Source organism: Anoplolepis gracilipes, chromosome 11, assembly GCF_047496725.1.
Source record: "Anoplolepis gracilipes chromosome 11, ASM4749672v1, whole genome shotgun sequence".
Taxonomy (NCBI): domain Eukaryota; kingdom Metazoa; phylum Arthropoda; class Insecta; order Hymenoptera; family Formicidae; genus Anoplolepis; species Anoplolepis gracilipes.
Window position 1 is genome coordinate 9697150 of NC_132980.1, and position 13336 is coordinate 9710485.

The following is a 13336-nucleotide window of genomic DNA, read 5'->3' on the forward strand; positions in this document are numbered from 1 at the left end:
TCTTCTTCAAAGTTCCTATTAAATCTGACTTAATGTGTCTTCCTTTATTTACGTATTTTCCTTGATGTGTACGGTTTTTAAAAGCCTGTATCGATATATAAGGTTTATTTCATGACGCTAAGGGACAATATCAACGAATTGTAATGGATTTAATCTCCGGTTTTTGATAGATATATCAGAATATAATATTTGTTGAATATACTAGAATATAGCATTTGTATTTTCGTTTTTGTTACGAAACTACGCAATTAATTTAATTGGTAAAATGTAATTGGAACGCAACAGTTACCGTAGATTAACAATTAATCGAATCGATCGAATGGACTGCTATAAGAAAGATAACATCGATTAACTGATGAAAAATAAAACTATTGAGAGTTTTGTCTCAACGTATGAAAATGAGATATTTACCGTTAATATTAAAGTTATTATACCTTAAATGGTTTATTTATTTAATAAAATTTTAATTTTTCTTTCTAATAATATATTTAACAAATTTAATTATAATTATTCTCTCTTGAACGTGGTATTATATTCACATAAGTAACTTTATTTAGCTTCCAGGAAAATGAGCTTGACGTTTGAAATTTAAATAATTCGAGAGAGAAAAAAAGAAAGAAAAGAAAGAGAGAAAGAGAGAAAAGCAAACAAAGCTTGAATTTTATTTATGATCATAATATTTTTTCAATATTTTTCAATTTTTCGCAACGCACGAGGAAAATCCATTTGGAAAATAATGCGATTTATGCGAGAAGAGTCATCGATTTACGCATTAGACGAAATGAAATAATAAACGTGAGATGAGAAAAACGCGTTTGGGACGGTCCTCTTATTCTCCCCGAGGAAGGTCCTTCCTAAAAGATTCAAGGGGTGAGGGAGAGGCAGAGAGAGCCGACCTGTCGATCCACCTTTGTGTCCATCCGCGAGCACGCGGCTCATCGCCCCGGCACGATGATAAACGGACCACCGTCGCCTCTCACCCTCGACCGGCACGGAGAGAGCGAAAACAACCCCCGCTTCGCTTTCCACCTGGCTCTCTTCATCCCTTCCCCATCCGGAGAGCCGCCGGACTGCCAATCCTCGCGGAGCGAAGCACACGGTTCTGCCGCGCGCGCGGCCGGATCGCAGTCGCAGTTCAAATCTCGAGGAGAATCGAACCCTCGTCCACCGCCGAGAGCCCAAGTCGTAATCCTGGACCAAGTAAACGGACGCCTCGGAGGATCGTGCCGGGATCTTCTGGCATGCGATCAGAAGCATGCAGGTAGGATCGATCGCGTCGCGCTCATTTATTCCTTTCTTTTTTTCTTCTTCTTCTTCCCCTTTCGCGGGTTTATTGAACGACGCGGTAATCACGGTGTGACTTAAAGGACCTTGGTCTCTTTCCTCGCGATTCGATCATGATTTATAGGGGGTCGTGATTTGTGGAAACTTTACGCGCAGATGGGGTTCATCGATCGTTGTAAGCGCGAGGGGAGTGAACTGATTTCTTATGTGTGACGATTCGCGATATATGGTGGTGAAATTATATATACTCATGATCATATCTCGTTGTATAATGTCTTAAAAACGAGTGCGTAGATCGTTCTCAGTGTTATGTAAATGAAAAGAAACACGTTGATTATTTCTCTTGTGCTTGAGTATTATTGTCGCGTCCATTCTCGAAAGTCAACGAGTGCGGGAAGCATACAGGTGGGTCGGAGTCCCGTCCTATGCAATCTGCACTCCATCGATGCCGCATCGCAAACAGTTGGTACTGCTGTCAAAAGACATACAAATAATAGTTATTACTAAAATAAATTGAATATTCTATATATATATATATGTTTTTGTAACATGTTTCGCAAATCAATCGCTACTAACTATATTTCATCTATATAGATCGCTCACTTTTTCGCATCTGAACGTATCTCAAATAAATTTACTTTTGTTATATTTTTCGCTTTCCACTTTTTTATTACGTTTCCGAAATATATGTTTTACGATACTTCTTTTTAGACTGAATTAGATTATACGAGGATGGCTGTTATAAAAACTTGTTGGATTCAGTTTACGAGCGACGTACCGACCTAAAACAACCGTGAAGTTTCAAGAGGTTGACAACAGTTTATTTTACGCAAGAAAGCCTCTTTGTAGTATATTTCTACTACATTTTATTTATTACTTTTTGCCTATCGATTTTTCTTATAATTTATCCATTTTTATAAAGTCTCTATAATTAACAAGAAAAACAGCTACACTGTAAAATTATTAAAATATTACAAAATTATGGAACAGAAAAATATGATTTACATATTTCTTTCTAATATTTTATAAAATATTTTTCTATTGAAGTCGGAATTAACTCTATAATATATAATTAATTAGGATTTACATCTGCCAGATGTGATTTACCAGATGGCTGTGCGTCTCCGTTGTTTAGGAACTTTCCGTGTACGATAAATGTGTATAAAATATCTTGAAATTATAATATGCGATTCCGAGCACTTTTCATTTAGTCGACACAGGCAGTGTGCCAGGAAAACGATCTCCGCGCCTTTTTTTCCTTGCTCTCATCGACCGCTTCGTGCCAAGGCTGAACAGGAAGTCGAGATCTTACAGTCATGGTCACGAACAAGCATGTCTCTTTACGCCATTTTTACGCGAGTCAGTGCTCTATGCTGGTATAATTATCGGTTGCCTTTTTGCGATTCTGGTCGATAGTTTTATCATTGTAACTCGCTTTTAACGATCTTATAAATTTTAGGGAGAATCTCATCAAGACTTTTAATAGAATCTTATATTAGATCCTTTCATAAAATATTTAATTGATTAGAAGGCATAAAATATTAATAAATTGTAAAATTGATAAATACATTGAAACTGTGAAAACTGATATACATATGCGCGATATCTTTCAATGAAGCAAGTACTTAAAAGTCCGCGAGCATGTAAATTCTGTGAAAGTGTCACGAACTATTAGAAAGGTCGCGGAACGAAGATTTTAATCGCGCCGAGAATAGCGTGATGGAATAATCTTTTTCTTTTACTATCGCGCGTTTTACGGCTCGTAGATTGAACTGTGAAAAATGCATAGCGAGACGCAGCTTCCGGAGCAGACGCGCGATACAATTTGCATTAACTTTGCTGGCAAGGTTGTTCGACTCGAAGCACAGCAGTGACTTTCAAAGTCATAGTTTTCATTTCTCTTGGATCGACTATGCAAGAATATTATCTAAACGTCAAAATTCGTAAACTCTTCGCCAAAACATGCAGGATATTCCGAGGGGATTCGCGAGACACTCTCTCGACAGAGTCTCTCTGCAGACTTCTCGACTCCGCGTCAAAATTGATCAAAGCAAGGATTAAAAGGAGCTTTCCGTAGTCTATACTTGACGTAGTTATTACGCATTCTCGATTATTCTTGAGTTTTGTTGCGGGATTTTCCGTTGATCAATTTGGATCGCCGCCAGGCTTGCGTTTCAAAAGCTTTTACAACATATCCGGAACTCGAATGCAACGATATGCAAAGTAATATTTGTTTTATTCGCGCCGCGTTTCTTGCATCTGCACATTGGTTCGTTCGAGCGACAGATTGTGGCATTCTTAGAAAAAGCCAGTGTTATGCAAATATAATGGAAGTTTTCCAAAGAAAGAAACAAGCCGGTTTTTTCATCCGGTTCAAGGCGTTCTTCCGCGCGATGACTCCGATCGTTTTGCTGTCGGTGGAGAGGACGCGTTTTTACGAATAATAATTTCCGAGTTTGCACTTTAAAAGAAAAGAGGGTCTTCACATTATCGATCTAATTTTATATCGCGGAATTCATCGTACATTCTCCTCATCGAGTCCTTTAGCGTGACTTGTGATTATTCTACCAAGCGATAAGAAGGAAAAAAAGTTAAATTTTACCGCAAACGTTAAAAAATAGACTCGGAGATAGGGAAATTTTCTTCTCGCGTTTTTTTCAATATTCTTAATCAGCAGTTGTCGCTTTTTTTCTTTTACTCCCTGTTGACGAAGCGAAGTAATTACGAATTTCGTGTCTCATTTCCCGATAGTATTTCACCTACGACCTTCAGTTAATATCACTGACACACTTCCTGCTCACGCACTATCGATCTGTTTCGTGTTCTCTTTTGGTCAATCCTAGGTGTCAACTTTTATTTTCTATTGAATTAATTTTTTCTTTTTTCTTATTCTCTAAGAAAGATATTCAAAAAACTGAATTATGTATGTAGTATTACTTATGTGATCGCTTTACGAAAAGTGAATATTTCAAAGTGTCTATTAATTTTTTTCACGAGCGTGATATTAAATTTCATTATTACGTTGGCAATACAGTGCAATTTCAGATAGATTTAAACTATACGAGTATTAAAAAAAAAAAAATCCTTTGATATAATATTCTCCCGTTAAAAGCGCAAAAATTATTTATATCGACATTTCCATTCAAGTATAACGTCAACTGCGGACCATTTAGAAAATTGGCACGCACGCAAAGTTAGTTGGCCCCCAAAATTAGAGAGAATCCGGAATTCGTGAGGAATTTACGCGTTTTTTTTTCTCCAACAACGCACTTTCTCCCGTTCGCATTTTATCGATCTGTTTCACGTTGCTTCTGCGGCCTGTCGTCTTTTCCCGACGTTTTTTGTACAACAGAGCGACCTTTTGCAAGCTCGTCGCACCGGAAACCAACGAGCCGTTTATCCCCCGTTGGCGGCTTGTCGTTCGACGTACAGCTTCCTGCGCGACCACGATTCTCACACAACGACAACGACGTCGACGACGACGACGACATTTTGAACTTTAAATGTATTATTATTATCCACGCTTGTCGCAAGCTTAATAAAATCAGATCGTTCGATCGACGGATAGGGAGCCCTTGCAACGAATAGGCTCCGACGCGAAAAGGCCGAAGGTGAGACACGAACAAGGGCAAAAATAATAAGCCATTAAGATATTACAAATTAAAAAATGGGTGACAGCTTGTATAACAGATTGTATTTAATAGTTTATTTTGCCAAACTTTGATGGCTTAATCATTTTTAGTGTAAGAAATTTTGGAAGGGTAATGTAGTTGAAATAATAACTTCAATTCAAAAGGATAAAAAAGTTTAGTGGCTTATTAAAGAAATGTTTCTATAATTTATTTAATTATTTGTATTTTTAGATCAAATTATTTATTATATTTATATTCTTACATATTTAAGAGATGTACAATATTTATAAGGAGAAGTGGTTTTTATATATATTTAAACAAGATTATATAATTTCATTGCTGATGTTTAATTTATATACTCGATATAACTGTAAAAAAATATATACATATATGTATAATATAGAATTAGATGACAATAAAGTTGATGTTATTCTATAGATTACTATAGGAAACTGGACCATTTTTTGTGCTTTAAGAGCGTGACATTTTCTCTTCTTTAAAGGCAAATCGCGCGCGCTTTGTGACATTAGTTATTCTAGTCCCAAGATTCATATACTATAACATTGATAAAAAATTAGTGCGTTATTTACGAATAGTTCATGGTCGCGTGATATATTACGAAGCTTTTATTTAGCAACCCAACAACCTAATCTGTTAATCACGATCTTAATTTTTTAAGAAATTACGAGATTCTTCAAAGTTTACTGAGATCTCAGCCGTAATTATATATTTAGTTATATACAGTTTACCGATATGACGTTAGAAATAAATTTCATGATGTTAGAAATGATCGATAAGTTGACGCGAGCACGATATTTCGTGACAAACTTGTTAATAATAATAACACGGAAATTTCGATTCATCACAGAAGCAATTATGAAATCTGTGCTTTGTTTTACGTAATATAACGTAAGATCCAATGTTTCATTAGCAAATCTATTTTGAAAAAAAAAATATTTACCTTCATTTAATTTAAAATAATTCTACACGCAGAGATTACGCATTTTTATTATCTTTTCTTATATATCGTCGAAATTGAAAATAAAGTTTTACTGAACGAAACAGTACCGCGAGTATCGCATCGATTTATTTACTCTTAAAGCGCGACCGTGGCTAAAAATATTTCTTTTTAATATTTCATATGTTAATATTCAACCGTGAAGGACCTTTTATATGTCGCTAACGCAAAAAATGTTTATCTCGTGTCACGATAATATTACTAAGTTTCTTACAGTAACGTTATTTGTTATCGAAGTCAGCGAGTAATTAAAAGTCGCAAGGAGTTTTTTTACTCGCGATATACGACTCTCGTAATAATTCAGTAACAAATACAATTTCAAGTGCACGTGCTACGGGCAAGAGAAAATTTAAATCTTGTTTTACTTACATTCGCATTCAACTATATTGCGTTATTCTTTAAGAATGCATTGTATTTCAATAAACAACTTTGGAACAGATCTGAATTCCTAGCGAGCAGAAAAGATTAAATTTCCATTGTAAGAGAAAAAGTAAAAATTAAACGTCGTTTAGCAGAAGCCACTGAGAGAGCTGGGTTTGTGCCTCAATACCGGTGGATCAACAAGCAACGTTGTCGTTGCCGAAATCTGCAACGAGTCGCGCGGTGGGCTTCCTCTTCTTCAGATATGGCCCAGCGATTCGCCCAGAGCCGAGGCCGACGGACAGGCCCAAGCTTTTGTGTTCCCAGATGTGCAGGAAAACGTCAACGACAGCGGCATCGAATCTATTCAGGTTTCACAACTTTTATATACAAGAATGAAAGAAAAAAATAGCGAGAGAGATATTCATTTTCTCTGAATAATTTTTAATTGATCAGACGAACAATGCCTTTTAATTCCAGTTGAATTTCTATCAAAGAATGCAAGAGTATATATTTAAAGTCCTCTCTCCAGAACGATTCATTGCACTTTTCATGAAATGAATTTCTTTTTCGCATCAATTTACATTTTTATCCCCAAGATGGGGACTTTGTAATTTATAAAAGTCATTAACAAGTTGACGTTAAAGGCATCGCCGTCACCGTGCGGCGTCACCTGCAACAGCCCGGCGATGACGCCGCAGCAATCGCGTCGCGCAAGCTTGCTGCATCCGGACCACGCTCGACTGCAGCTGCCCTATCTTCACCATAACCACCATAATACGGGAGGGCAGAAGAGTCCACCGTCGCCGGATAGGACGTCCGTGGATGAGGATCACGACGATCGGCCCGCGCCGCCCAGTCCCTCCAGCTCGACCACCAGTAGTCTGCGATCAATGCCGAGCTCGGCGATCGTGTCGATGCACTCGCAAGATAGGAGACGCAGTAGCAGGTAATTTATTTTTCTTTTATATCGTACAACTAGAAAAATTTCTTTCTTCTTCATCGTACATTTAATCTTATAAAAAAAACATGTGATTTATTCAAAGGATCAAAATTTATTGTTGTCTCTTTTCCACAATACCGATTGATTATATCGATATGGATTATACGTAATTTCATATCAATAAAGATCTGATTTGATATTGATATAATTTGACAGGTCGAACATTGAAAAAGTTAATAATGTGGGAGAATAACTTTATTTATTTGATGTGATTAATTTTACTTAAATAAAAGCATTTAGAGGATGGCATTTTTAAAAAATTTAGTCATTTGAATATAATTTATTAGCATTGGTAACAAAACGATCAAAAATAATATAAAATTTATTAGAGACGTTTAGAAGCAAAAACTTCAAGAGAATTGTTGCTAAAGTAAGGTTTTGGATTTTTACATATCAATACATTTTGAATAAAATACAAAATATTTTTAAAAATGTTATTTCTAACAAATTTGTTATAACAACAAACTTTTAACGTTTATATGTATAAGGAATAATAACAATAATTACTAATTAAAATAATAAAATATCTGACAATGAGTCACATGAATGATGCGCGTAGGTCGTTAGTAAAATAAAAAGTAGAGCAATATCGTAAAATTTTTTTGCAATGTAACAAAGAGACAATATCTCTCTTGACATCCGAACTATGGTAAATAGGGGCAGTATACATAATAATACCGAGGCACGCAACAGACATTCTCAGCATAGCTAGAATTTTGAAACTTTGTCGTCGCGACAAGTTTGATGTGAAAGCATCGCTATAAAAAAGTCATCTTATCTTTTTTTATCTCTCGTAATCAAAGTATCAACGACGCAAATATTTACTCGTATAGAAATGACCTTATCCTTGGCCGCATGTGCGGGGCTTAAGCAAGGACCTAGAGATCCGGACGTCAGAAATACTCTATTCGCGAGCAACACGTTCGACGCAGGGCGCAGAGCGTGGTCTTGACTCGTGTCAAGGAACGACCTTGACATAATGTACGTTAATACACACACACACACACACACACACACGCACATACAGAACGTACATACAAGAATCTACTCTTTTCAGGGCTGATAGCTATTTTCGAGGACTATCGATTTCCCCCGATCTGTTTACATTGTAAACAAGAGCTCGATTTCGAAAGGAGTGAGAATCTTCAATTATTCATATTTCGAAAATTATCGATCGTATTTCGACGACGTATATCAGCAATGACGACATACCGTATGTCAATACGTGTATTAATGGAATCGTTCGCTTTCGGTCGGATTCTTTTAGCGAATACCTCGAGAAAATGGCTTTTTTCTTTTTTCCCTTCGCACCCGAGGTCAATCGCGTTCTAATTCCTCTTTTTTTTTTTATTCGACACGATCTTTCGCAATCACGCGATCGTTCACGCAATATATTGCGCGAGACATTTTGGATTGTCTCGATAGAGGCTCACTTTTCTTTGCTACACCTTTGTCCATGTTTTCATTACAAAGCGAGAACTCATATCGGAATTCTTCTAAAAAAAAACAACTTGTCTAATATAATATAAAAACCGGTTATAACGTTAAGTGAAAGAAATGAAAAAAATAATGAAAATTAATTATGGTAATAAGTACAAAGAAGTATAAAATATGTAAAATATACTTGTTTTGGACAAAAAAAGAAAGTGATATGGAATATTATTGAAAATATTGGATCAACAGACAAAGCTAGCTAAATATAATAGAGAATAATTAAATAATTAATATTATAATATAAAATATTAGAAAAAATAATATTAATTATATATACTTGCAAACGCTTACAGATACAGCATGTTCGATGCTCTAGACCTGGAGTACGCCTTGTTGAGGGCCGCGGGTCGCGGATCCGTAGGTCCATATTCCCTATCAGAGTCCCTCCACAAGCTGACCTTCACCCAGAGCTTGGCTTTTCCCGCCCTGGCGCGCGGCCTCGCCGCCAAGCAGAGCATGCCAAGCGGAAGATCGCAACAGCCCACCGAGAGCGGACTGAATGCCTTCGCCAAGGTGGTGACCGCGATGGTGCTGATGCTGGTGAGCGTGCTGGTGTTCGGTGTCGTCTACAAGTTCGCCAAGACGTGAGGCTGGCTGCTGGTGCCTGGCCGTTATCCCGGATCAACGCAAGATAACAATCGTCTGGGCGCCAGCGACGACGCTTTTAGCGATAACGTTTGATGGAGCCTGAGGAAAAATATGAATCGCGCGATTCTGATGATTATATGAAGCGTCGGAGGGTCTACGTGACAAGATCCACATTTAGGATAAACGTTCGTCACTTCTGCGATGATGAGATCGACGCGTGTACCAAAAATGAATGGAACAGACAATGATACGACTGTGTGGCGGTCGATATCACCCTAGACTCACCCTAGCCAGGGTGTAAAAAGATTTTATACAACGTCTTACTTTTTCTTTATAACCAGTGTGTGTATTAAATATATCTAACATGAAGTTTCAGCAATGAAGACGACGCTGCCATGCGGAAGGAGGAATACGAGAACGGTAATGAAAATGTTATTGATAAGGTAATCGTAACGAGAATCCGTTGGATCGATAAAAAGTATGTGGTCGAAATGATATATGTATGTGGTATACGTGCAATAATTACGTGTCGTGATGAATGTGAATAAGTAATATTGGCGTCAACAAGATTTCGTTGAACGAGATATTTGTTTGCTATCAATCTATAGTTCTATTCTTCTTGAAAGAGATAATTGTACGGGAAAATTAGGAAAGATTTGCTCGTTGAAATCCCGACAAGGGTGCTCTCTCGATCTAAAATATATCGATATGACAAATATAAAAAAAAATTGTGCTTTGGTCTCTCTCGCCGACGACAACAGCGTTTCTACGCTGCATTGCTTCCCATCGATATTTCAAGTTACGGTAACTCGTTAAAGTATTATTCAACGAGTCGTGTCAATATCCTTCAACAAGTTTTGCTGCATCGTATTGATAGGCGATAACTGGAATGGGTTTCAGTCAATAATCCCGGATTGCGACTCTGCGACGATTGTGAGGACGATTGAATCATTCGTCGAACTGTCTATTCGGCCCAGCAAAATTCGGGGGGTGTGTTTTATCTGGCGAACGCGCTGGATGCTTTAACTGCGATTATATCGCATTTCAAATAGAAATTCTTACGCGAAATTAAACGATGGTCGTATTTTTAAAATAGAATTTCTATTGAAATGATGAAATTTTTCCCGGTTTTGATGTAATTTTTAATGTAAATTTACTTTACATATAGACATATAAATAAATAAATCTTTGCACTTTAAATAAAAATTAATTAATTATTAAGTTTTTAATTTAAAAAAATATATAACAAATGTAATTTATTTAACATATAAAAAAACTTTGTGGCCCATCGCATATATTATAACTTTTCTAGTAGTTTAATTGACCATTTAACTAAACATTGAACTATCCATTGACTTTCTCCAAACAATGTAATTACGTTGCTTTGTAGTGCCTTGTACGCGCGCAGAGTCGCTATCTCAATACGAACGCAGCACACGAGTGCATAATCTCGTGACTTTTTCGCGAATTTTGTAACTGTCCAAGTGCTTTACATAACTTCTCTTCGTGACAATCGGCCAGGAGGCACTCCTTCCCGGCGCAATTAAATTATAATATTAAGCGCGACTGGAGATCGTCGAGGTTTCCGGAAACGAATCGCACCTTCCGACAGTGTGAAATTAATCTGCGAAAGCTGCAGCGCTTATCTATGCTTTGGCTAAAACATGTCGCGGTTTGAAACTAAATCGAAATCTAATACTTATCACGCGCGATATTGAATAGTTTTCATAGCATTAATCGGCTATTGATCAACATTCAGGCTTATCGTGTATTTTTATAAAATCTCATATCGTTACGTCAGTAAGTAAAAATAAACATGACTCGCTTGTTATATACTGTTTCTTCATTAAAGAATTTTCTAGAAAGAGTATGATTTTTATTCTTTGCTAGTCGGTTTCGATTTCGTTTTAAGCTCGCGTATTTACTCGAAGTACGCTCAAAAGAAGGCATCTTTGAGCTTGTTTCGTACAGCCTAGTGTTGTTCGTTTTATATATAATAAAGTATTATATATATACACAAAAATTATACATATATATTGTACATATTTAATGATCATTACGGAGGCGTATTTCTTTGTTATTTCGATGTTGTGCTCTGTACGAAAAAGCAACGAAATTTCTAAAGATAATCCGAAACGCGTCATGGCATAGCGAAAGTGGCGCGTTTTATCTTTTTTTAACTATCGTATTGTACAATGTATACATATATATATATATGTAACACTAATGATGTATGCACTATGGTGCATAAGGAAAAAAAAAATTCTTTCTTTATCTCCTTTGTGTGATTACGTGCGACGAATTAAAAAAACGAATCCCATAATGATATTTTAATCATTAAAAGATAAAATTGACCTCTCACTTTATACTTCACTTGTACGAAATGTATACTGCCGTAAATTTTGCGATTAAATGAAAGAAATTATATTTCTCCCGCGATAGAATTTAGATTGATGAGAAATTTAATTTTCATTCTTTGCAGAGTTTGTGTTTTTAATCTACGGTCTTAGACCTTTGAGTGACGCGAAAAAAATGTAATTCAACGAAAAGAAAATCTTATAATAGTACATTTTTTTAAATACTACTACGGAGAAAAGGAAGATTAATAGAACAATTTCTTTCACCTGCAGTCTTTTACGCATTTAGTACTAACTCGAAACAAGTGTAGAACTTTTCGAGAGTGAAAAAAGAGAAGGCAAAACGGAAATGTGAAATGGGCAGCAAAAAAGACCTGACCTAAATTACACTGCAGTCTCCATTGTGATCACGTCGTCGACGATAATGAAACTAAATAGACATGGAAAATGGAATTTTTTGTTTGTTATACTTTATTCTCTCTCTCTCTCTCTCTCTCTCTCTCTCTCTCTCTCTCTCTATCTATCTATCTCTTTTTCTATTTGAATAAAGACTGTATAGTTAATAAGAAAAAAAATTAAACATACGTGAAATGTTGAAATTAAGTTGATTACGCTATATTACGGTATTCGCGAATTTTCGGCGGTATACGTTTTTATTATGATACTTACAATATTCTGTTGAGATATCCTGTCAAGAGTATCAGCTGGTGCACCGTGGAAAATGGGTCGATGCGATGTAAAATGATTGCGCGTTGAATTTTAATCGTGCCAATATACGAATCCGTGAATCTCTCGCATCAGAGTGTTTCCCCGATTCTCTCTGTAATCCTCCCCCCCCCCCCCGGATCCCGTCTACGCTAAATATAATGCTTGTAAACGTTGTAACTATCACTACTCGATCGTCCCATTTCGCGATAAATTACTTTACTTCCTTAAAACGCAAAAGAAGAAACAATAAAAGGACTGGAAAATTACTAGTTAGTGGCAATCTTCTTAATCTTATTCATAAAATTTAATCTTACCTCTTTGTTCTTGGGATTTAATTTTAATGGCATGGTATATCAGTAACATTGTAGTTATAAACAATTGAAAATTACAAAGGGGTTCGATTTAGGCGTCGTAACCGCAGGTAGTCAATCAGACCTTCTTCTTCCATCAATCTCATTTTACTTTCACCAAATTCACAGAATTCTAATTCGAAAATTATTTACAAAGACGTTTAATGTCATTTAACACTACTAACACTCGCTATTCTTCTCTTTGATTGGTATAATCCTAGACGCGTTTAAGAGATGGACTTGATTCTCTGTCGTGAAACAGATGACAATTAAAAGTTGACAAGGTCCTGCTCCAAAACGCTGATAGAAAATTCTCAGATTTATTCATAGCCAGAATCTAAAATGTTCGAGTTCGCGGAAAGATTATCTTGATTGTTATTTTTATTTTTCGAATTCGTGCTAAATTATTACTTGCGACTTCCAAAACCAGCGTTTATTAGGCCAAGCCTTTAATGCTTAAGCTCGTCTTATTTTTATATTATATTTTCACAAAATGCCACTATGAGATCTTGTTGATCGTTTTAATCTAAAATGAATTAGAT

The 13336-nt window shown here is 36.2% G+C and overlaps 1 protein-coding gene across 1 annotated transcript; it reads left to right on the top strand.

Moving 5' to 3' along the window:
• Positions 1-1117: 1117 nt before the first annotated feature.
• Positions 1118-12567, top strand: LOC140671320 (uncharacterized). Its single transcript, XM_072902585.1, has 4 exons — positions 1118-1261; positions 6447-6665; positions 6942-7243; positions 9085-12567. Exons 1-4 carry the CDS (start codon positions 1256-1258, stop codon positions 9377-9379), a joined length of 822 nt encoding a protein of 273 aa, XP_072758686.1. The 5' UTR covers positions 1118-1255; the 3' UTR covers positions 9380-12567.
• Positions 12568-13336: the final 769 nt, after the last annotated feature.